The 26,331-nt window shown below is 41.6% G+C and overlaps 1 protein-coding gene across 1 annotated transcript in view; it reads right to left on the minus strand.

The window, feature by feature from the left end:
• LOC140481260 (FRAS1-related extracellular matrix protein 2-like) overlaps nt 1-26,331 on the minus strand; it is a 234,766-nt gene that overhangs the window by 13,479 nt on the left and 194,956 nt on the right. Inside the window, exons 10-18 of the mRNA XM_072577166.1 lie at nt 26,154-26,318; nt 25,882-26,064; nt 22,275-22,405; nt 20,218-20,376; nt 15,628-15,931; nt 13,909-14,040; nt 12,864-13,195; nt 3,309-3,501; nt 220-324 (exon numbers count right to left, since the gene is read on the minus strand). Of these exons, the coding sequence (XP_072433267.1) occupies nt 220-324; nt 3,309-3,501; nt 12,864-13,195; nt 13,909-14,040; nt 15,628-15,931; nt 20,218-20,376; nt 22,275-22,405; nt 25,882-26,064; nt 26,154-26,318 (1,704 nt within the window). The remainder of the gene's footprint in view (nt 1-219; nt 325-3,308; nt 3,502-12,863; nt 13,196-13,908; nt 14,041-15,627; nt 15,932-20,217; nt 20,377-22,274; nt 22,406-25,881; nt 26,065-26,153; nt 26,319-26,331) is intronic.

Here is a 26,331-nt window from a genome sequence, read left to right on the forward strand (position 1 = left end):
AATAAGTCAGTCGGAGACTTCTCCACCTTCTCTATATTCCTGCAATTCTTTCTCATTTAACCCAGTTGTCCAGTTTTCCTAAGGAAGTTCTTGCTGGGTTTGTATCTCCCTTTCTATCTTAAAGACTTACCATGTGAAACAGATGTGAGGGGTCTTCAGGAGAGAAGAAGGAAAGTGTTGAAAGGAAACCGAGTGATGATACAAAAGAAACTCACTCACCAGCATGTGACATAACAAAGAGACCCCGGAATCGTGCATCCGTACGGAAATTCACCACCAGACGTCCTTCACTATTGATCCGCATGCTGGTTGGGTAAAGAGCACCTATGGGTACACACACAGCCATGTTTATTAACTTGGGCAAAAATCTGAAATAGTGACCATTGATATTCAGAACTAACAGTGTGAACCTTCCTTAATGTCATCTGATTGTAAGCCATGATGTGGAGGTGCGGGTGTTGGACTGGGTTGGACAAAGTCAACAATCACAGAACACCAGGTTATAGTCCAATAGGTCTATTTGGAAGTACAAGCTTTCTGAGTGCTGTGAAAGCTTATGTGTTCAAATAAACCTGTTGGACTGGTGTTGTGTGATTTTTAACATCATCTAATGTAGTGTGAGATGTATTGTCGTGAAGATGAACTCAGACAATGAAAATACAATGGGGTAAACCCACTCAAGCTCTACATATCATTCTAGCTCTCCATATCAACAGACAGCAGTTATTTGAGGAAAATCCTCACCCCTCAATTTAGGTATATGATCTGTTGGACCATGTTGGAAATGAGCTTCTTTAGATAAGTCAAACATTTTCTATCTAGCACATCTACTTTGTATGTAGAGAGGAAATTAAACTAGGAGAGATTTTTCAGAAAGGTGCAATGTTAATGCTAAACACAGACCCATTCCCCATTACTCTACATTTACCCCTGACTAATGCACCTAACCTACACAGCCCTGAACACTATAGGCAATTTAGCATGGCTAATTCACCCGATTTGCACATCTTTGGATTGTGGGAGGAAACAGGAGCACCCGGAGGAAAAAAAACAAGGTAAAAACAATGACTGCAGATGCTGAAAACCAAATACTGGATTAGTGGTGCTGGAAGAGCACAGCAGTTCAGGCAGCATCCAACGAGCAGCGAAATCGACGTTTCGGGCAAAAGCCCTTCATCAGGAATAAAGGCAGTGAGCCTGAAGCATGGAGAGATAAGCTTGAGGAGGGTGGGGGTGGGGAGAGAGTAGCATAGAGTACAATGGGTGAGTGGGGGAGGAGATGAAGGTGATAGGTCAAGGTGGGAGAAGGGATGGATGCGGAGGTCTTCTTTCAATTATGATGGTCAGATAGCTTTGGTCACTCGTAGGTTTCCCATTTTGTGAAGCCTCAAGACACCAATGGGGTCTCCAACCAACAGTGATACCCACAATTCCATGAACATTAACTTTGTGCGGTAACTTCGTGTGTAACATGCTTTTTTTAAACCTAAACACATGATATCCACTAGTGTTTCCTTACCAATCTCCAATGTACAACCTGAAACAATTTGAAACAGATTTGCCAAGTGTGATTCCCTTTTCACAAATCTATATTCACTCTACCCAATTCCCTTAAGATATTCTGTGTGCCCTGTACTCTGTCCCTGATAACAGGACAGGAAGGTCTTGTGGAAAAGTGGGTAGCACCCTGGCCTCCGAGCCAATCCCTCTGTGTTTGAAACCAACTCCAGCACTTGATGGCCACAGCAAGTTTGTTCAAAACATGGCCGAAACAGGTTGAAATAGCAACCCGTGAATCCTGCCAATATATCAACAGCAGGTGAGAAGAGTGGGAAAATTGCCCAGTCACTCAATCTTGTTGTGGAGTGATAAGCTTCAAGCTATAGCTCTGGCAATACTGGTGACCTATTCCAGAAAAAAACTAGCACTGCAAATAGACATGTCCTGAGTAATGGGAAAGTCCTTATACTTCATACTATGTTTAGACTCATACACAAGGTTCCTCATGGTAGACTGGTTAGCAAGGTTAGATCACATGGAATACAGGGAGAACTCGCCACTTGGATACAGAACTGGCTTGCAGGAAACAAAGGATGGTGGTGGAGGATTGCTTTTCATCCTGGAGGTCTCAACCGGCGATGTGCCATAAGGATTGGTGCTCGGTCCACTGCTTTTTGTCATTTAAGTAAATGATTTGGATGTGAACATAGGAGATTTGGTTAGTAAGTTTGCAGATGACACTAAAATTGGAGGTGTAGTGGACAGAGTACAGCGGGATCTTGATCACATGGGCCAATGGGGTCAAGGAATGGCAAGTGGAGTTTAATTTGGAGAAATGTGAGGTGCTGTATTTTGGAAAAGCAAATCTGGGCAGGACTTAAGTACTTAATAGTAAGGTCCTGGGGAGAATTGCTGGACAAAGAGACCTTGGAGTGCAGGTTCACAGTTCATTGAAAGTAGAGTCCAAAGTACACAGGATAGTGAAGAAGGTGTTTGTTACGCTTGCCTTTACTGGTCAGTGCATTAAGTGTAGGAGTTGGGAGGTCATGTTGCAGCTGTACAGGACATTGGTTAGGCCACTTCTGGAATACTGCATTCAATTCTGGTCTTCCCATTATTGGAAGAATGTTGGTGAAACTTGAAGGGGTTCAGAAAGGTTTTACAAGGATGTTGCCAGGTTTGGAGGATTTGAGCTATAGGGAGAGGCTGAACAGGCTGAGGATGTTTTCCCTGGAGCATCAGAGGCTGAGGGGTGACCTTATAGAGGTTTAGAAAATCATGAGGGACATGGATCGAAAGAATAGCCAAGGTCTTTTCCCCAAAGTGAAGGAATCCGAAAGTAGAGGGCATAAGTGTAAGATGAGAGGGGAAAGGTTCAAAAGGGACCTAATGGACAGAGGGTGATGCACGTGTGGAACTAGCTGCAAGAGGAAGTGGTGGAGGTTGATACAATTTTAACATTTAAAAGACATCTAGATGGTTGTATGAACAGGAAATGTTTGGAGGGAGATGGCAAATGCTGGTGAATGGGACTAGATTAGATTAATTTAGGATATTTGGTTGGCATGGACAAGTTGGATCGAAGGGTCTGTTTCGATGCTGTACAGCTCTATGACTCTAAGAGCATGGTGTGATTTTCTTTCTCTCTGTACAAAGCCTTACTAATGGGTGGATTTTACAAAATTGACTTACAATTGCAGAAGTAAATTAGTGATTGGAGGTTTTCCCGATGAACTCAATCCCCACCGAACTGAACTTGCTGACAGTAAGAACTGGAAATGGTGAAGTAATCTCTAGCAATCACTAACCCTGCAATTCAGCCTCTGGTGGGCTGCCAATTCCATCCCTCCACAAGATGGCAGTGTCGTATACAAAAGTCAAACGAAGCTCTGATTGCAGGTCAAAGTGCTGCCAGCCACCAACACCCACTGGGGAATGGAAAACGTAGGAGACATAAAGAGGCACCCGCAGAGTTACGTAGGACTGCACAAGGTTTAAAACCTGAAGAGATAAAAAAAATTAAATTAAGTACAATAGGTTAAGTATTTAGCTTTTTGTAAAAGTCTAAAAATGGGGGCAGCATTGCCTCAAGAACAGTTTGATTACTGCTGAATTTTATTGCTCTGCAGAATTTGTTTTCTTTGTTTAGGTAATACACACATGTACTACTGTTAAAATGATTAATTTTTTTATTTTTGTTCATCGTGTTTGATAGGTTCACAAAATTTAGTGGTTTTGCTAAGGCGAAATCCATGTTAAATTGCCCAAATCCTTTCCTAATACTTTCACTACAAATCCTTCTGTAAATCTTTAGCTGAAGAATGGACACTTGCTGGTCAGTCACAGAAAGGTGGTAGGAATTTTACCACAAAGGTACTTTCCTTGATATTGCCTCAAGTAAATCAATTGTTTACATTGAAACTTCTTCAGACACACCCTCTAAGCCATTTACTGAGTGTGGGGAATGCGCAAAATGGATTACTCACGGACAGTCAGATTCTACAACTCATTAGAAGAGACAAGTAGGTGGGTATTTAATGAGGAACACAACACAGTTTGGTGAGGGACTGAATGATATACAGCAAACTTTTTATTAACCAGCACCTATGAGACCAGGAGGGTGCTGGTTGATCAAATATTCTGGATAATCAGGAGGTCCACATTATCACATTAAAAACATACACTAAGAAACATAATGCAGAGGATACACACAGCACTGTTATATTTTATTTACAGCAAACATCAGTTAAATAATAATGCAACTTTGCCTTACTGGCGCAGAGCCTTCTCACACACCCTCTACTGACTACTCAGACCTCGTGGTAGATCACAGTTTTTGAAGATAAATTAACTTAAATTTGAAACAATTGTTGATATTTCATGTGGCAATTTAATTGAAGAACAGATATATTTACATTGAGGTAAATAAATCAAAAAAGCCATAATAATTGGACAGAATAATACAGTAAACTCTGTGGTATTTGAGGTATATAACTTTTGTCAGTTTATCAAGGGTATTGGTTTATTGAGAGCACCAGCTCATTGAGAGTGCCTGGTTAAAACAAAGTTTGCTGTACTGTATTTTCAGTTTTTGAGCCCTAATGACCTTTTCCAGTTCAGTGCATTCCATTCTCTAAGGAACGAAAGACTCCCATCTTCAGCTTTATCTATTTTACCTTGTTAATAAGCAGTACACAATGTGAAATCTGTTCACTTGCTCAGAACAAAGCACACGTGCCAGTTCGCATCTAGGAGGAACATCAATTTGTAAAAGACCAGGACTGATCCTGGCAACCCCTGCTTTCTGTCTATATTTTTGATAAATGTCTGGTCAGCTTTGAACCTAACAACATCCAGGCATAGTTAAATGTGTCTTTATGTGAGGTCTTAAGTTGCCACAAGAGAACTACAGGTAAACCTTAATTTCTGCAGGCACTAATTCTGAGGGAGCAGTGTTTGGCTCACTGGAGGTGCTGAAGAAGCTGGTGAGAACGGCAAGTTAACAACGAGGATCAGTTCCATGGTTGATTATCTGACTTGCCAGCAATTAGGCCTGTAGTTGTCAATAAAATGCCACATTTGCCTTTGGTAAAATTACCTGCCGTTGCAGCTGACACAGGGCCTTTCAGACCTTTGAGCCTGCTCCATCATTCAATATGACCAAGGCTGATTGTCTGTTTCAGCCCAAATTCCCGCTTCCTCCCTATTATCCGAGATGTGTTTAAAATTTAAATCTTTCCGGAAATTATTCCGTGACTTCGATTCCACGGCCTACTGTGGCAGAGAATTCCACAGGTTCACCACCTGTGGTGAAGCAACATTTCCTCATCACAGTCCTAAACATCCTTACACCGTGTAGCCTAGACTCCCCAATCAGGAAAAACATCTCCCCTGCATCTGGTCTTTTCAACCCTATTAGAATTTTATATGTTTTAGTCTAAACCACAGTTCATAAAAGCCCAGTCAAATATCTCTCCTGGGAGGACAGTCCTGCCATCCCATATCAGCTTTGTGACCAGACCAAAACTGCATGCAGTACTTCAGGTGAAGTCTGAGACCAAGACTCAGTATAATTGCAGTAAGAGATCCTTATTTCTGAACTCAAATCTGCTTCCAAAGAAGGCCAAGATACCATTGTCTTCCTGACTGCATGCTGCACATGCCTGTCTACATTCATTGCCTAGTGTACAAGGACATTCGGATTCTTTTGTATATCCACACTTGCCAACACACTACCATTTAAATACTATTCTTCCTTTCTGTTTTTCAAACCAAAATACATAACTTTACATTTAGCTAGGTTGTACTGCAGCTGCCATGTGCTTGGTCACTTCTCAATATGTCTAAATCAAATTGAAGTCTTTGCACATCCTCCCACAATTTATAATCTCACACAGTTTTGTGTCATCTGCAAACTTGGAAATGGTGCATATCTTTCCCTTCTCCAGGTCATTTACATATATCGTGAAGAGCTAGGGCCCAATCATTGATCCCTACGGCACTCCATTAGTTAATCCTTGCCACTCTGAAAAAGAAAACATGTCATTCCCCCTCTGGTTCCTGTCTGCCGACCAATTCTCAATTTGTGTTAATTAAATAACTCGTGTCCCATCTGCTTTATTTTACCCACTAACCTTTTCTGTTGGACGTAATTAAAGTCTTCTGAAAATCTAAATACACTACATTCGGTCGCTCTCCTTTATCTATTCTTCTGTTACAATCTCCAGAAACTCTAGTAGATTTGTTAAGGATGATTTCCTTTTCATAAGTTCAATCAGACTTTATCCAATCCCGTTAATATTTGGTTATCACGCCTTTCATAATGAACTCCAGCATTACACCAGTATTCTGGTATGTAGTTAACTGGTGTGTAATTCTTTGTCTCTCCCTCCTTTTTTAAGTAGTGAGGTTACATTTCCGACCCTCCAAACTGTAGGAGCTGCTTCAGAATCTCCTGAATTGTGGAAGATGACCACCAATGCATCCAACATTTCCTGGACCATTTCCTTTCATACTCTGGAATAGAGAGTACCAGGCCGTTTGTCAGCCTTTAACTCCATTAATTTCCACAGCATCATTTTCTTATTAATATTGATTTCCCTCAATTCCCACACTCTCACTCGACCCTTGGTTTCCCAACATTTCTGGGAGGTTATACGTACTATCTTTTGTGAAGGCAGAACCAAAGTATGTGGATGTAGATTTGCTCGCTGAGCTGGAAGGTTCAGAAAGTAGAAAGTGAGCTACACCACCAGTGCTTCATTCGGAGGCTCACTGAAGATGTTACCTAGTATGGTGACAAAATGTTTGAAAATGAGCCTTCCAGCTCAGCGAGCAAACCTACATCCAGAACCTCAACCTGATCTACAAATCTTCTTAAAACTTGCCAAAATACGTGTTCAATTCTTCTGTTTCTTTGTTTCCCCGTTCTAATTTCTGACTGAGAATGGTGATTAGTTTTCCAACTGGGAACACCAAGCAACCTGCCTCCCAGGTTTTTTTTATTGGCTGGTGGGGGCTTGCTAAAAGCCACCCCATGCCCTTGCCTTCAAATTTCGTGACTCTCATCTTCTGGCAACCTCCCCACCCTGTGAGACCTTCTCGCTATGGGATGCTCTGAAGACTAAACCTTCATCAACTGTTCTAGAACCCAGCTGGTAAAGTTGGGATTTCAAAGACACAATATGTGATTCGTCAAGCAACTTGTACCAAACTGATTGGAGCTTGATTCTGTGAGCTCTCCCACCAGTGCACTGCAGAGAGTCAGTTGCCACTCAACATGCCCATTCTCTACACGTAAGTTGCAAAATGGAAAATCTTGCCCTCAACGTTTATGAAGTGTTTCACAAAAAGCTGTAACAATTAATTTTGAGCCATGACCCTGAGTTTTGAATATCCTTCAGGCTAACATACATTTGACAAGATAACAGACTGCATTTTACAATCATTACTGCAGTCAAGCTTCAGAAAATAAGTACATCATCACTATAGATTAACAGAAACTCAATCTAACTAAAGAGATTTAACCACAGCTTGCAGGGTGTAGAAAACAAGTACAAGCTAGTAATCAACTAACAAATTAAAGTTCATGTTTCCATATACACTGCTGTCTAAGGCAGTGACTATGTGCCTTAACAATAAATTTCCATTTATCTAATGACTGCACAATGGTGCTGTTTCCAGCTGACAGCCAGATGGCACTGAGGTAAGGAACACAATTTTGGACAACATCTTTTAACAGAAAGTAAAATATGCATCCAAAAATATGCTAACTAATACTCAAATACAAAACTCCTGATCAGTCTTTAACTCCAGATTCTGATTCGCCCATCTAAATTGTGATTTAGAAGTTTCTGTAATAATTGCAATTGTTTTGAGTTGATCAATGTACTCATTCATTTCACCAATCTAAAGTACCTCGCAAAAAGACATTTAGTCCATGAATAAAAATCACAAAGCAATAATTTTGCCTAATAAATTTCAATTATCATGTGACAAAATCCTAGCACTTCTACATAGAACAGAAAACAGTACAGTTCAGTACAGGTCCTTTGGTCCTCGATGTTGTGCTGACCTTTCGTCCTCCTCTAAGATCAAACTAACCAACATACCCTTCATTGTAGTATCATCCATGTGCCTATCCAAGAGTTGCTTAAATGTCCCTAATGTATCTGAGTCTTCAACCACTGCTGGCAGTGCACTCCATGCACCCACCACTCTCTGTGTAAAGAATCTACTTCTGACGTCTTCCCTTAACCCTTCCTCCAATCATCACATGACAGCCATTTCCGCCCTGGGGAAAAGGTCTCTGGCTACTCACTCTATCTATGCCTCTCATCATCTTGTACACCTCTATCAAATCACCTCTCATCCTTCTTCGCTCCAATGAGAAAAGCAGATAGAAAAGTACATGCTGACAATATATTTTGTCAATGTGATTCAAGTGAAATCCATTAATTTTCCACTTTGTATTAAAAATTAAATTGCAAAATGACTATTTAGACTCTATTAATAAGTTTCTTAAAATTACAATGCATTCTCCTTTGATTTGTTTATCTAAAAGGGAATGAGAAGGCAGGCAGAACTTCCGGTGGGGAAGGATGGAACAAGGTACAGTAATGCTTTCTGATGAAGGACAGTCAGAATAAGTTGCTTTACTACGAGGAAACTTGATTCTGCTCAAGTGAGCAACAAAGAGAACACAATCTCTAATGAAAAGTCACCAGACTCGAAATGTTAATTCTGCTTTCTTCCAATACGCACTGAGCTTCTCCAGCAATTTCGGTTTCTGTTTTAGATCTCCTGCATTCACAGTTCTTTGTTTTACTTTAGTGCATCCCACAAAATTGACTTCTAGTTTTATCAAAGATCCAAACACAGAGGTTGGTTCAACCAGAATCCATCTTGGTAAAGCTGCGAAGCATACACTGTTAGAGAGGATCCAAATTTTGCAGATAAAGGATATCTCATTGTCAGCAGTGCCACTACTTAGTGTCCACGATACATCAATAGCAGGATAGGGACAGTAGGACACAAATGAAAGACATTGATATTAAAAGTAAATGTTCAAAAGTTCAGTGTTTCTGCACCTTTCTGGTGGCTTTGCATAATATCCAACATTTTCTCTAAAGTTAAAACCTACGAGATTCTCTGAAGCATTAAAATAACTCAGCTGGAGAAATGCTGGTAGAAGGAAGGGAGTGTTCGAGCAGGTCTTCCGAAATGGAATGGAGACTTTGATCATTGCATTGTTTCACTAAACTTCAAGCACTGTACATAAAATAACACAGTAAAAGACAAATAGGAGTGGGTAAACCATTATACTGGACTTAAGAGAACATGCCTTTATTTGCAGAGTTCTGAACAGCACAATCGTTGCATTATCGACAGTAAGAAATGGAAGCAGAAAAGGAGCTTCCTTATCTGCAGGAGCCATCAAAGGGAAGCGCCACTGAGATCCAGTTTGTTTTAAAGCCTAGCCTTCAACAGTGCAGCAACAAAAGCAGGGAGATAATGCATTTCCATTTATGACAAGAAGCTATAGTTATCTGAAAGCTGCCCTTTACCAGGGTGGTTGAAGCTCTTAGATTTCTACTGCTGATAAAATTGAGACTGCTGTGTCTGCCTCTGTTCAATGAATGATGTCAGCCCTTGTGCTTACTGCATAAGTAAAGATCTGCTTTGTTAGTGGTGACCAAGAGATCACAGATTAATTTTTCCTGGGATATGGGTGCTACTGACTGGCCTGCATTTGTTGTCTAACCCCCTAATTACCCTGAAGAAGGTAGTGGTCAGCTGCATTCTTCAACCCCTAAAGTTCATGTGGTGTAGAGATCCCACAATGCTGTTAGGGAAGGAGCCCAGGATTTACAGCTAATGATAGTTAAAGATCAACAATAGATCTTGCTGCTACTGGTCTTCCCAAGTATCAGCTGCCCTTGTTCTTCTAAGTAGTAGGGGTCGTAAACCCGACAGATGCTGTCAAAAGAGTGTACTGTTTCAATGGACATATTTCTTTCACTGGAAACATTCAGAGCTTCAGACCATTGAAATTCGACTTTCTCCCTTTTTGTAGCATGTCAGCCTCTCTCACTTAATACTGCCTCCTGACACTTTCTTCTAATGATCCTGCATCTATGAATTCACTGAAATTTCCAATCCCTTTTGAAGAAAGTAGACAGACAAGTGGTAGTACAACAAACTCCTCATTTATGTCTCAAGCTTAAAGAACCTGCTAAAACTGCAACCAAGTCTTTTGGAAGTAGCAATCTGCCAGGTAAAATCTTAAATGCTTTGCAGTTGCAGGTGAAATGTGACCACTGTGCAACTGATCTCCAGACTTCTCCACCCAATTTACATAGCTTGCAATTACCAACGCTGTTACATTTAATATCGTCAACAATTTACACCAAAATAAGACAAAGCAGAAAACATGTTAGGGTAATATCATGCAGAAAGAACTAACTCCATTTGGTTGAATTCTAAATGGCTATTTCAAAACAGATAATAAATGTATTTTATATTCTGAATGGCCTACTCCTGCTCCTATTTTCTATGTCTCTAGTCAGCTAACATTAGATTTAATTAAAATAATAATCCAGTGAAGTTACACTTGTGCAGGTAGCATACCTACATGCTGTATTATTGAACAACCAAGTTGCTTAGGAAGATAGCCCATGGAAATGTGTAAGAAACAGAAAGAAATGTTGAGGTTTAGTCAACCAGTTAGTCAACCTTGCACATCACCCACAAGTGATAGAAGACAGAGTATAGGACCTGTTTTCAGTGGAAACTCCATACAGGAGGTCCAGGAGGAACAAAATTAAACAGGGAGAGAAAACTAAAATGAAATATAAATGATAAACTAAAATGTTGAACATTTATCATAACATCAGGCAAATGCTCACAAGGAATGAGTAGGCAGGATGCAGGTTATGGAAAAGAATTCAAAACAAGAGGCAATCTCCCATCTCAGCCATACTCAAGACATGTGGGTCTTATATAAAGAGCTGACAAACAGAAGGATTCACACTTTACCTAACGACACGTGGCTCAACATCCTGTGTGGTGTTGTGTTACAGTAAAACATCATCCCCACATAGTAAGGCTTTGTTCACCACCCAGGAGACAGTCAGTAAAGCAACGAGGTAAGCAGACACCCACATAGTGCAGATGAAGGGAGATCTGGCAGTATTTATCAACACATTATTCTATTCCATCAGCAAATGGAGCCTTTTTCCTCAATCATTTGAAAGGAGATGGGTTAAACGAGATAGAAAAGTGTGTCTTGATTTCACTATATTCAAAGTGGTATTTAGAAAGGCATCTAAAAATATACAAATAGTGATTTTCTACAGACTACAAACAAAATTTGCCTGCTCTAGTTGAATGAAAACAATTTTAATTAATCAAAACTGAAGTGGCAGCGTTGTCTGTACAGATGTTCGTATTTTCTGCAAATGACTGCAATGATGTGATTCAAAATGAAAACACCGGATTAGCAGTAATGCTATAATTATTGGATACCATGGTCGACAATGCACTTGTCTAATGATATAAACAAAACTATTTTGAAAATAGTTTAAGCAGGATATCCTCTGTATTGATGGGTACGATAGTGAGTTTTTTTATATTTGTTTATGAGATGTTGGTTTCACTGGCTGGCCCAGCATTTACTGACCATTTCTAATAGCGCTAGTAGTGAGCTGCCCTCTTGAAGCACTGTAGTCATCGGGATGTAGGTACAATCATGGCGCTATTAGGAGCTTTAGCATGGTTCACTGGGCTGCCGTCTCTGGTGGGGTCTGTGCTGCAGGTTGGACAGGGCGTAACTAATGACGGTGATTGTGGTGTCTGGGACATTTGTATATAGTGTATAATTCCATAAGAATGAATATGTCAGGCTGTTGCTTGATTAGTCTGTGCGTCAGCTCTTCCAGTATTTTGGCATTAAGCCCCCAGATGTTAGTGAGTAAAGCTTTGCATTTGTTCACAGGACTAAGTTTGCAATTGTCATTTGCAGTGTTCAGGGTGATGCCAATAGTCTGTCTAGTATCATGCCTTTGTTTAGACTTGATAGCGGTTCGATACAATTGAGCAGCTTGTTCGGCCTTTTAAAAGGGCAGTTAAAATTCAACCATATTGCTGTGGGTCTGGAGTCACATTTAGACCAGACCAGGTAAGGAGGGCAAATTTCCTTAATTAAAGATCATTAATGAACCAGATGGTTTTTATAACTATCGACAATGGACATAATGGGATGATCTCACTGACTCTAAAGATTACAAGTCTAGTTTACCCAATCTTTCTTCAGTGGAGAGTCCCATCATCCTTGGAACAAGTTTTGAGAATCTAATATTCACCAACTTATGTTCAGCGGTATATCTCAAGCCCTCCTGTTGGACAGGAGCTAGTCTCAATTGGAAGAGATAGAAATACAAAGGGGGTGGATTCTATGGAGTTTGGATCACTCACTCCTTTCTCTACTTCCCCTTAGTCAGCGCTTTGCCAATGTGAATTCTGCAAAGCAACAATATCCCGCTGGGGAAAGGGTTGGGAGGCAAAGCAGAGGGAACATGTGGAGGCACAAAGGGAGTAATATTTTGACAGGGGTGCCTGAGAAGTTACCTCAACCTTCCTGCCCCCAGCAGCCCACGCAATCAATGCAAGAAGGCAGTGGGTTGGCCACCCACTTTGTTTCTTAGACCCAACTCTCGCCTTCAAATGCGAAAGCAAGGAGGGCACAAAATTCAGCCTCTAATATGTGGCGTTCTTAATTTTTTTCAAGTATCAGTTATCATCTGTATAAGAAAGGATATCTGGTGCAATACTAAACATTGCTGAGGAGCAGACACCGTTCATACCTGGCCATCAGTCCCAATAGAGCCTCCACAGTCTGTGAGCAGTTCAGACATATCATAGAAGCTCTCAAACTCCCAGAGACAAGCTTCAAGGTTGAGGTTTCGGTAGAATCGGAGTGTAGAAGATCCACGCAGTGACGAACTGTATTGGTATGGGGCAGTCTCTCCAATCACCTCGGGGTTTTTAGTGGAATCTGACAAAAAGCCATAATGTGTCTTCACTTCATTGTAGTCTAGCAAATTAGAACATTTGTGGTTGCCAACTCGAGTGCCATCAGGGCTGAGAGTGAGTTCAAAGTTAGACAGCTGGCGTGTGGAGATAACCGGGAGCATACCTGAAACAAAAATCAATTATGAAAAGAACATATTCATTATGGAACACACATACAATAATACAAAAGAACATTCGAACATTAAATCAGAACTTTCTGCTTTTTCTGAACTTCATTAACAGAGGCCTCAAATAATCAGCTGCTTTCCCATCCCCACACCTACTGTGATGAAGGATGCAGCCTTGCAAAGTGAAATGCATTCTGCCATTTTTGTGGTTGCAAGTACCCCGGCCTCCGAGTGTCTGACTACGAAGAGGCAGGACATTTATTTCACGTATTTACAAGGGGCTCCCAAATTAAAAAGGAGTCAAATTTCTTTGGCGCTACATGGGATTCACAAGGTCGGGAAACTCAATTGTGAAATGGAGACAGGAGCTGCAGGCTCCACATGTTACTGGCTTATTCAGCACCTCCTTGCGAGCTCAGTGGATCAGGTGAACTACTTCCAGCCCAACTAAAGAAGGTGGGTTCCCCACTCCCAAGTGGCAGCCATTTCCACACTCTCCATCCTTCTTCTATCCCTGTCCTGATTTCCCACTCAATCCCACAGCTCTGATCTCTCATTTCCCATGCTGGCTTTCACAATGTTATTTACTGTCAGTAGCAATTAAGTGAAATCTTGCAAACAATGGAACAAAGTTCTACAGAATGTAAAGGAAATCACTTGATAAAGCAGGAATACATACAGAAGCAACTCCACATAGTTTACTTCTTACCATCAATGTGAGGCATTGTTACAGTCACTTTAATGAGGTTGGGATGATCTGGATCTTCGGATCCTGTGTAACGAAGCTTCGCAGAGAAAGGTTCAGCACCGACTGCTCCTTGTACTCTGGGCTGGCACAGACCTTCCAATAAAACAACATTTATCACTACTTGATAGCTGAACGCAGACTTAAAGCTAACTGGGAATCCCTTGTCCTCCATCTAAAAGTACGCTATTTCTCTTTCATTCCAGTCTATGTAGAATAAATACAACATGAAGTAACTGTTTGAGTTAGGGATGTAAATCACTTATTAAAAAAAACACATTGTTTACAGGATGTTAGTTTTGTAAAATACAAAGGTTGGAATCTTCTAATGACAGAGGTGGCAAGATTGAAGGTGTAAGAGGCATTTAATTAGGCTGGGTGGCGGAATACACAAATTCTTGGCCATTCTTCCTGTCCATCGTTAATTATGACCCCAAATTGGTCAATTAAGGATTACCACTTAAGAGTTTCACACTGCTGCTGGGATAAACATGACTGCTGGCCAGACAGCTGTTACCCAGCAGCCGGCTTGTCATTTTTGCAGTGGGATAGGGGGTGGGGAGGGGAAGATGCTTGATCAAGGGACTGAACATTGGGCAGGTAGCTGTTTGCTGGGAGACAGCCACACCCACCCCCCCCTCTCCAGACATCAGTTGCCTTTTCCTTGATGATCCTGGGGGCCAGCAGGTACTCTCTGCCAGCAGCCATGGCTTCTTCCATGTTGCCATTGAATTGCCAGTCTTTGCTTGGCTGACAACTCAAACTGGGTGAGGCTTCTGTCCCTGACATCTTGATTCCTGGGGTTGGCTCACCAGTGGCATCACCAATGCTTGACTGGCATGTGGTTTGGTGGGCCTTGGGTACAACAGGTCTCTTGCTGGCTTCCCAGGCAACAAGCAAGGTACCTAATGCGACATGATTCTGCCCAAACTTTCTAAGTAAAATTATAAATAACCTTGGAATTGCTTAACCTGACGCTGCAATTAATGTGATAAATCAGCTCATGTCAAAGTGAAATAATTCCACAGGTATTTGTGAAGGTGTGATAGATATTTATGCCATCTCAAGACTTAGTTAATATTGAACATAATAGATATCCGCATGTAGGCATTTAACGATCCTTGCTTAACTATAGTGATTAACGATTGCATTAATCCAGCACAGGAAGTGGTTTCCGCGTGAAAGCATTGTCAGTATTCTTGAAATAAAACAGAAGGCAGGAGAATGGGGTTGAGAAACATTTCAGAGTCGAGAGCGTGGTGCTGGAAAAGCACAGCAGGTCAGGCAGCATCTGAGGAGCAGGAGAATCGACGTTTTGGGCATAAGCCCTTCATCAGGGCTGATTCCTGATGAAGGGCTTATGCCTGAAACGTCGATTCTCCTGCTCCTCGGATGCTGCCTGACCTGCTGTGCTTTTCCAGCACCACGTTCTCGACTCTGATCTCCAGCATGTGCAGTCCTCACTTTCTCCTTGAGGAACGTATCAGCCATGATCAAATGGTGGAGCAGACTCGATTGGCTGAATGGTCTAATTCTGCTCCTATAGCCTATGGTCTTATGAAATGAAACCCATTAAAGTATATAGCAACATCTAAATCTCTTGATTTCTGCTAATCATCATTCAATGTGCAATGTTACATTTTAGTCACTTCAAGTAGCAATCTAAATGTCTTTATTCGGTACCTTCCTCAACGCTGATCGATACAATAGGGCTCATTAATTCAAGCCCTTCATCCCCATTGGAATTAACTGCTCGAGCAGCGCACTGCACCCGGGAACCAGCTTGGAAGTAGATGGAGTCCAGAGTAATTATCTTGGATGAGGTGAAGAAGGTATTTGAGTCGACTTCTCTCATAGGGCTAGTCACTCCATCAGGGCCAGTTGGGGCGCTCACCAACCAGCGGTAATGAGTAAGGGTATCATTGATGTTCTCACTGGTACATATTGAGCCTGTCTTGTCATAATCAGAATATTTAGGATTGCATGCCTGAGGAAAAAGTGGAATGGATTTAAACATCTTAAATGATAATATAAACCAGGTTTAATAAAGAACAAAACATTTTAAACTGAGACACTCGACTTTTTTTTAAATATTTGGATCTATAATTAAATAATGTTTGCACATGAATAAAATTGATGCCTTGCACTTAAGCGTTAAATTTAGATAAATGTTAAATAAGCATAAAGATTTCTGCAATGAACAGTATAACAGAAATGTTCTTCAAAGCATTAACAATGCCCCTATACAAAACAAGCAGATCCCTTTCTTCCTTTTGATTGTTAACATATTTGATTGTTTTTGTTTCGGAGCAGATGAGTTTGTTGTACATTTCCATTACGTAGCAATAACATTTCTACAATTTGATGGCTTTAAAACCAGTCACCTAAAGGAATCTACTCTGGACCAGATTTTCTAACCATAATATTGTGACAGAGGAACTGCCATTTGATTCAGTGTTAAAAAACAGTTAAGTCTAGAAATTTCCTGCACAGGCATGGCTTATCTTGTCTTAGTTATCTCAGTGTCTGTTAGTATGGTTGTTATCTTCATTTTCTAACTTTTTGGCGGATAATAATTACCTCCAGAATTCCTATCTGTCCAATTGCTCAATCAATGCCCTAAAGCTTCATCCTTAGCAAGCTCATAAGAACATAAGAAATAGGAGCAGGAGTAGGCCATCTTGCCCATCGAGCCTGCTCTGCCAATCAATGTGGTCATGGCTGATCTATCCATGGACTCCGCTCAATTTACCCGCTGGATCACCATAAACCTTAATTCCTTTACTGTTCAAAAATTTATCTTTGCCTTAAAAACATTTCTATTTCTTTCACACCGCAGTCATTTTAATGAGGTCAGTCAGCTGGAGCTCATAGAATATGAGTTCCCTAATTGGGGCTGCTAATTTGGTCCAATCTGGGAGCACTGGCTGATAGATTAAAAAAAAGGAATGTCAGGCATCCTGTTCACTCTGAGAACTAACTCTGAAGAGGCATTACTAAAGTCAAGTACTGTTCATGTATAAATAAAGGACAACTTGGTGACTGGATACTGACCGCTGTGGAATTATTTCACCCACTTCTTCTCAAACTTAATTCGGTGTGACCTTGATTTTAATGTATGAACCCAGAGTGAAAATTTGGGGGCTTGTGTGAATTGCTCAGCACAGAGTGGCTTCAGCGACTTAACTGCTATCTGCTGGCAAGTGTTTAAATATCAGTGTTATTTGTAAAGAAATCTACCTCTTCACTTTCTTTTTGTAGCAAGATCAGTCTAATGTTGTTTACTCTCCATTATAAGTAAACACAAGGATCCACAGCTGTTGGTGTTCAGTCCAAACTCCAGGACAGCCAATTACTGCCTGAGAGCTTGTGACCTCAAAATCTTGTGTCACCACCTCTACTGGGTTCACAGCTGCCATTCATATCCAAACAAGACTGCTTTTATCTCTCCATCTTCATTCTCAATCTTCTCGTTATTGGTGTGATATTGGACAAATCAAATCCAAGTGAGATGTGCTCCAAGTAAACTTCATAATACTAAAGTCAGACTGGTTTGACTTCTGACAGAACCACAAGTGCCAATTCCATCCCAATTACTGATTTCTCACTTAGGCTCGGATCAACTCAGGTGTCCCACACAAAGCTCAGTCCATATCTGATCTGTCAAAGACCACCTATTTCGAGGTCTATAAAATATTCTGTCCATGTCTCTACTGCATTGAAACCCTCATCCACCCCTTCAGCATCTCTCAATTTAGTTCTTCCAAAACTCTTACATTACAAGTTCTAGTTTATACAAACTTCCTCATATTAAAAAAAAACTGAAAGAACTGTGGATGCTGGAAATCAGAAACAAAAACTGAAACTGCTGGAAAGGCTCAGCAGGTCTGGCAGCATCTGTGGAGAGAAATCAGGAGCTAACACTTCAGGTTCAGTGACCCTTCCTCAGTTCTGATTTCTCTCCACAGATACTACCAGACCTGCTGAGCCTTTCCAGAAATTTCTATTTCTAATCTAAAATACAGCCAATTATCTGCTACCACACATTTCTATCACTACCATCCTTGCTGACTTGCACCAGTCCACTGATGGAACAAAGTCTAATTTCTCATCTTGTTTCCAATCTCTCTCTGGCCTTGCTTTAACTCTACATCTCAACAAATACAGTCCAAATTTCTCAGACTTTTGTACCTCCTACCATTTATTCTTTTATAGATGTGCAACATGACAATCAAAGGTAAACTGTAGAAATTATCTCATTGGATATGGGATTGCTGGCAAGGCTAGCATTAATTACCTATTTCAAATTACCAAGGCTCCTCAGACAGCATCACTGGAAGGACAAGGATAGCAGATACATGGGAACACCCACCATCTCGGGAGGAAGCCCTGCTTCAGAAAGCTGAGGGCCAATGTGATGGGGATTGGGAGGGAACCCTGATCAGGAAAAAAGGGGTCATGAGGGAGATATCCTGCATACCCACTATCCCCGCCAACCCAGCTCCTCCTACAGTTCGAGCAGACTAAAATCTTGAACTTCACACCTGTCCTGACCTCCTTCCATCTACTAGAAAATTAGAGTCAGGCAGATAACACCTCCTAAGAGAGCAGTAAGGCACATTCACCACCCAAAAGGCCTCGCTCTCCCCCTGTAAAAAGCTGGATGGCTCAGGTAAGCTGCAGATATATGCCCATCAGCAAATTTGCCAGTGTGTGTACTGTTAAATTCTGTTCGATGACGAGTCTGAATTTCTGGATTACTTGTCCTGGAATATATACACATCATGTAGTCTCCTTCCTAAACATACTGATGTGATCCAAACAACATGGCTGATTCACTTAGCTTCTTGTCCTCAAATGCTCTGATTGGGAAATTGTTTTTTTTTAAGATGAGAAATTACCTTTGAGTTGCAATATGTGACATTAATCTAATTATTAAACACAAGGGTGGAAGCTTCGACACAAAGGGCTTTATTTTTAATCAAAAGTCAGGACTTGAAAATGGGGCTAGTTGCAGGCCCCTTCCCTGCATGCCTTGCTTTACACATTTTACATCTGAACATTAGAAACAGAAGTAAATCACACAAGCCTTGACTCTTCATTCAACAAGATCATGGGTGATCTGAGTACTCCACATTCCTGCCTACCCCTGATATCCATTTACACTTTACTTGTTAAAAGTTATTTCCTGTTTCCTCAATAAATTCAAAAGACTCTGCTACTACTGCCTTTTGAAGAAGAGAGTTCAAAAGACTCATGACCCGCTGTGAGGAAAAATCTTTCCCTGTAAATCAACAATCTGACATGGACTTAAATGTATAATCCTTCACTTTTAAACAGAGACGTTCTTACTCTGATTTGCAAAGCTGCAGAATCGAAACGTGTGGTGCTGGAAAAGCACAGCTGGTCAGGCAGCATCTGAGAAGCAGGTGAGTTGACGTTTTGAGCATGAGCTCTTCATCAGGCTCATGCTCGAAATGTTGACTCTCCTGCTCCTCAAATGTTGCCGGACCAGCTGTGCTTTTCCAGCACCACACGTTTCGACTCTGATCTCCAGCATCTTCAGTCCTCACTCTTCCCTTTGCAAAGCTGCAGCCAAATACAGGCAATGGAATGAGTTCTCTTTCTGATCAGGGACAATGTGTGGGTAATTAATGTTTGTGTGCCAATAGGAGGCCCTCCACCAGTCAGTGATTGGCAGATCCACTGACAGAGGTGGGAACCAATGATCTGAAGACTGAGGGGAAGAGGAACGACTTCAAGAAGATCTTTGTGCTGCTTAAAATCAAGGCATGGGGATGGCCATCAACTGCTGCTGTGGCTTAGCAGGAAGTGAAGGGAGGGAAGGGCCTCCCATATGATCCATTGCACCCATATACCGGCCCATATCTTTTCATGTTGATATGGACATAGTCTAGGCTAATGTGGGCTGTGCCCATATTACAAACTGACAGAGCTAATTGGCATGGGAGGAGAGCCTTGATAGACTCTGAAATTATCATTAATTAATTTGTCATTGTTTCCTGCTGGCCCTCATTAAAAATGCTTCAACTCAGGATCTTGTTGATAAAGAGGCACAGACGTTGGCAATGCTAAATCATATGTCTTCCATCAGAAGTCTGCATTAATGTAAAAATCCTTGCCAATGCTTCTGCACATCATAAAGAACAATAATGCAACCTTATTGTCCAATGAAGATACTACGAAAAATTCTGTACTGAACTGCCATGACAACTTTTCAGTGCGTAATCATGTTAAGTGGATGATACGTACCGTTACACACACAACAGGATAACCTGCTGGAGGGCTAGGGGTTTCTGCTGCTCTGGATGTGTCATCATATATAAGCAGTGAGACAACTTGTGGGACAGATGGGAATGTGACATCAGCCATGCTGTTCATCTCCTCGATGTATACAATTGCTTTGCTTATCTGGGAGACAACATGGAGAATATCAGTAATGAATTATCGTGCAATATCCACAGAATGAAGCAATTCTTTTTGTCATTGTGTTCATCAAGACAGGCAACATTTGTTCGAAAGTATCATCAAGCACTCCTCAAAAACAAAATGATCTGGAACAAGGTTAATATGTGGCTTCCTTGTTAGTTTAGTTGACGATGACCTGCAAGAGCTGTGAGAAGTGTAAGAGGAGAGGGTGTGGAACAGAGAGGGTTTGGAGAAGATATAATTGTTTTTTGATATTTCTGAAACCTACCATTTTTATTGGTGTAGCTGTTAGGCATTGAGGATCAGTAATATAGATCAAAGTTTGAAATAAATGTGAGGACTTAAAGCTGTCTCACAGCTGATCACTCAGTTGAAACTCTGTGGTAAACTTCTCTGACCTCACACGCCAACATTTCAGTGAGTAATACTAATTGCGGTTACAATCCCAATTTGGGGAGACCTGATCCACAATAATATCGCCTCAGACGCACAAAACACAACTTCAAAATTTGCAGGTGCAATAAAATTTAGGAAGCTTGTCAAATGTGAACAAGGTAGTGATAGACTGAGAAAGGACACAGCTGAAAATGTGTTGCTCGAAAAGCGCAGCAGGTCAGGCAGCATCCAAGGAGCAGGAGAATCGATGTTTCGGGCATGAGCTCTTCTTCAGGAATGAGGAAAGTGTGTCCAGCAGGCTAAGATAAATGGTAGGGAGGAGGGACTTGGGGGAGGGGCGTTGGAAATGCAATAGGTGGAAGGAGGTCAAGGTGAGGGTGAGGCCGGAGTGGGGGTGGGGGCAGAGAGGTCAGGAAGAAGATTGCAGGTTAGGAAGGTGGTGCTGAGTTCGAGGGATTTGACTGAGACAAGGTGGGGGGAGGGGAAATGAGGAAACTGGAGAAATCTGAGTTCATCCCTTGTGGTTGGAGGGTTCCTAGGCGGAAGATGAGGATTTCTTCCTCCAACCGTCGTGTTGCTATGGTCTGGCGATGGAGGAGTCCAAGGACCTGCATGTCCTTGATGGAGTGGGAGGGGGAGTTGAAGTGTTGAGCCACGGGGTGGTTGGGTTGGTTGGTCCGGGTGTCCCAGAGGTGTTCTGGGACCAACCAACCCAACCACCCCGTGGCTCAACACTTCAACTCCCCCTCCCACTCCATCAAGGACATGCAGGTCCTTGGACTCCTCCATCGCCAGACCATAGCAACACGACGGTTGGAGGAAGAACGCCTCATCTTCCGCCTAGGAACCCTCCAACCTAGGGATGAACTCAGATTTCTCCAGTTTCCTCATTTCCCCTCCCCCCATCTTATCTCAGTCAAATCCCTCAAACTCAGCACCGCCTTCCTAACCTGCAATCTTCTTTCTGACCTCTCCGCCCCCGCCCCCACCCCCACTCCGGCCTATCACCCTCACCTTGACCTCCTTCCACCTATCGCATTTCCAACGCCCCTCCCCCAAGACCCTCCTCCCTACCATTTATCTTAGCCTGCTGGACACACTTTCCTCATTCCTGAAGAAGGGCTCATGCCCGAAACGTCGATTCCCCTGCTCCTTGGATGCTGCCTGACCTGCTGCGCTTTTCCAGCAACACATTTTCAGCTCTGATCTCCAGCATCTGCAGTCCTCACTTTCTCCCCTGAGAAAGGACACAGACAGATTAGTGGATATGTGGCAGATGCCATTTATTACAGAAGAATATGAAGTGATTCGTTTTGGCAGAGAGAATGATGAGGGGCAATACAAATAAACACACAACTCGAAAGAGATGGAAGTGTAGAGCACTGAATCAAGAAGTAGGGACAAAAGGCACTTACTGACATTTTTGAATCTGTTAATCAACCTACTGCTAACTGGGCCACATGGCTTTCCCTCTGCTTGTGTACCTGAGTTTCTGCCACCATGTTCTCATCGGGTTTCAGGTGGACAGTGAAGGCCTCTCGCATTTCTCTCACTCCGTCATACAGCACCTCAACTTCCACAAAGTGCTCAGTTTCACTTGCTTTAAATTCAATTTCTGAAATTAGTCAAAAAAAAGTCTTGATGAAGAACAGACAGTCAAGGAACATCTGAGTGAGAAGGGAGACAAATTTTCATTCAAATCACAGAGACCCATTTTCCCCTGAACGTATTTCATACTTTATGATGCAGCTACAGAAAGAATTATACTTTATATCTGTAATTTCCAAATTTACTTTGCATCTAAATTATATCGAATTTGTCAATGAATAAACCTAAAGTCCAACTCTGTAGTCCGCTCTGCTTTAGCTTAGAAATGGTAGATAGGGTTTTGTCTCACATAAGCCTCAATTGGGGCTATAAGGTCAGAGGGGGAGGGAGCCTGCCTACTGTCCCAATGCCTGCTCTGTATCAATGTAATGCTGGGGACAGCATTTGCTTTAAAGTGAGACTTCCATCACTATTGTGGGAGGAGGCCTGCCTCACACAGCAGCCAGCCAAACCAAAACCAATGGTGGGCAGTTCTGCAGAACCACCACCTGCTAACCAGGAGGAGTGGCCACTGTTGGGACTACAGACCGTGCCACCACACCACAGAGCTCAGGTAAATCTGGAGTTGGCAATCTCACCGAGGGTGGATGGGCAGGTTCAAATGGCCATGGGGCAGATTAAAAGGGGCGACAGCATTATGGGGTTGGCTCCTCTGATAGGCCCAGGGAACTTGAGAAAACTAAGGGGCTTCCTACATGTTGTAGGAATTAAGATGAGAATTTTAAGTGACTATTTAACAGGCTGCTTAGGTGCTGAGGGAGGCCTAAGGCCTGGGGAGGTATGGCCTCAGGGTGGTCTGTGGAGCAAGCTGACTGTTGGAGTTTGCACATCCAAACTTGGCCCAATCCTATTTATGGAGCACCAGAGTGCAACTCGAAACATGTAGCAACACCATCAGCCAAAACGCCTGATCGTTTATTCGATGAATCCAGTGGTTTGTGTAGAGGTGAGCTATACAGCACAGAAAGGTCCCAGGTTTTATTACTATGTATTCAATTGATGCTCTTAGTTAGGGCAACAATGCTGGTGGTACAACTGAGGTCAGCTGACAGGGAATCTACCCTATCTAACAGAGTGGGTAGCATACTTCTGTTTGAAAGTGTGTAGGTGCTCCTTGCTCATTACACTGAAAGTGCAGTAGGTTGCTTGTGTCCAAAAATCAGGCATTGGCCACTAAATCTCTAGGCTTATATCTTTGAAATAAGAGGAAAGTCAAGGGAAGCATTGTGACCATAAACAGACCCTCTGAGTACAGTCATAATTATGTAAAGCCAAGATGTCTTTACATAATTATTAAAGTGAATTAAGTCTATGAATCACATCAATCCAATAAATGCACAGCAAGTGTTCAGCATCATAGACTGAATTGCTTCCACATTTAGATCAGAACTCCTTCAATAATGGCATTCCAAATTGTTTGCCAACTTTCAAACAATGTTACACTGATTCAACCGGAAAATGCACTGACACACTTTATCTGGAATATAAATGGAAAGTTGCCACCATTTCAGACAGCTGATGGTTTGCCATGCTAAATTGATAATAGCTGTTCCGTAGTCACTGACTCCATCCATCTGCCTGGCTACTTTTTGAGGTTCAGTCAGGCTGTAAACAACCGATGGTCTACCATGAGATAACTGCGAGCCCCATACCTGCTCCAGCACGTAGACAATCTAAGTCCACCTCGGTAACATTATCCCAACCTCCCTGTTGGTTCTTCTGAAACTCTTATCCATATCTTAGTTACCTTTTAGCTATTCCATCACTCTTCTTGTTGACCTAATATCTGCACCCCTCCCAACAAAATTCAACTGATTCAAAATTCTGCTGCTTCTTTCTGAGCTCATTCCATGTTCCATTCACTCACTGCCTGTGTACTTAGTCAGAAAATAGCAGATTTAATAAATTCTCACCCTGGCTTTTAAATCCCACCAAGGCCTGATCCCTCCCTATTTCTATAATTTCCTCTCATTCCCTCACTTTTCTGTACTTCCCCAATGCTGGCCTCTCTTGCATTCCTGGTTTGTACTGTGCTGTTGGAATTCCCTCCCTAAATCTCTTCACTTATCGTTCTTTCTGCTTTAAGATGATCCTTAAAACCTACCTTTTGGACCGAGACTTTGATCACATGCTCTAATATCTCCTTATGTGACTTGGCGTCAATTGTTGTGTAGTGCCACTCCTGTGAAGTGCTTTAAGAAGTTTAAGTATGCTAAAAGCACTGAGTTCTTGCAACAGCTTGGGTTTTCTGCAGTTCATTTGACCCGGTGTTATTGGTGAAATGGTAGGGAAGATATTGGTGATCAATAAGAGTGAGCTAGTTGCAAGTCCCTTTCAGCATGAACTGTATTATTTTTAGGAAGGACATATATCAAGATACAGCACATTTTTATGTTTACATGAGAGTAGATATGCAGTTGTATGTATTGTCTCTTCAGTAAGTATCCAAGATTAAGATGACACATTGTTTCATGGTCATTAGAGATAGGTCATGGATTTATATATTGGTAGGTAACCAACGGGTGGCATGATGTTGATGGTTAGTACTACTGCCTCACAGCGCAAGAAAACTGGATTCAATTCCACCTTTAGGCAATTGTCTGTGTGGACTCTGCATGTTGTCCTTGTGTCTATGAGTTTTTGCTGGGTGCTCTGGTTTCCTCCCACAGTCCAAAGATGTGCAGGTTATGTGGGTTAGCCATGATAAATGTGGGGTTATAGGAATAGAGTGGAGGGCTGGATCTGGGTGGGATGCGGGTTGGTGTGGACTTGAGTCAAATGGCCTCTTTCTGCACTGTAGGGATTCTATGATTCAGAAAGATTTCAATGGCCTTTTTTTGGATCTGTGAACTGTCGGGTTATTCAATACAATATATTATCTATATGTATAATATGTGTTATTATGAGGTAATTATAAGTTCTTCATCACAGAAGAAATGCAGTTAAATTTTCTGTGAAAATAGCAAGCACGGATTGAATACAAAGACTCAAGACATCCTGTTCCTCAATGCAGCTGAAATTATGGCAGCATTCCATCAGGACGGTTACATATTTTTGGCTTCCTTTATTTTAAACCACAATTAATCATTCCTTGAAAGCTAACTGATAAATTTGGCACTGATGTTGCACAGCAGTGAGAAAACAGTCAACCATTTAAATAAAAAATACTAAAACCAAGACGTTGATTCATTTTCTCAAATCGCAAAGTACATTTTAAAATTAAAATGGCTTAAAGTTAAGTTCTTTGCATCTTTGTTTACTTCAAAGTTATAGACATTCTATTATTTTTTCAGACATTTTCTGCAGACTAAATAGCTGTCAAAAAATACAAAGGCTGTACTCAGAACAGGTCAAATCATGTTCCAGTCTACTCCAAACCTCCTTGCTGCAGGGCACTTCAGATTTACTTTAGTATAAGTATCTGAAACATAAGACACCACTATACTTTCAGGAAACTATGAACTATTTCATATAATCATGTACCTTCTGACAGAGGATGGTAGTCTTCTCCTGAGGTTGCAGAACCATCTTTTGTGTGGACTCGTACAATAGAAACTTTTGAAGTGTCTCCAAGGCGAAGTACAGGAATTTTTACAACTGCAATCTGCCCGGGTTCTTTCGGTTCACTGATACTGAATTTGGTCTCTCCAAATTTAATAATAGCCTCTGTAGTAAAAGAGCAGTTTTGTTAAAGTAACCAGTGAAATAAAGGATGAATTCAATTCACTTTGAAACTACACAATAATGCTTCTTACTGTCTGCGCCATCCTTGATTTTTATCACTGTTTCATTCTTTTCCCCAATTGAAGCTCCAAATGGGGACTCGCTCTTTGGAGTTCCAAGCACCAATCTCAAGTCCTCATCTTCCTCGTGTATTGTATCATCATTTAAAGTCACAGTGCAGGGTTTCTCAATTTCACCTGTGAAATATGA

Source organism: Chiloscyllium punctatum, chromosome 9 (genome assembly GCF_047496795.1).
Source record: "Chiloscyllium punctatum isolate Juve2018m chromosome 9, sChiPun1.3, whole genome shotgun sequence".
Classification (NCBI taxonomy): domain Eukaryota; kingdom Metazoa; phylum Chordata; class Chondrichthyes; order Orectolobiformes; family Hemiscylliidae; genus Chiloscyllium; species Chiloscyllium punctatum.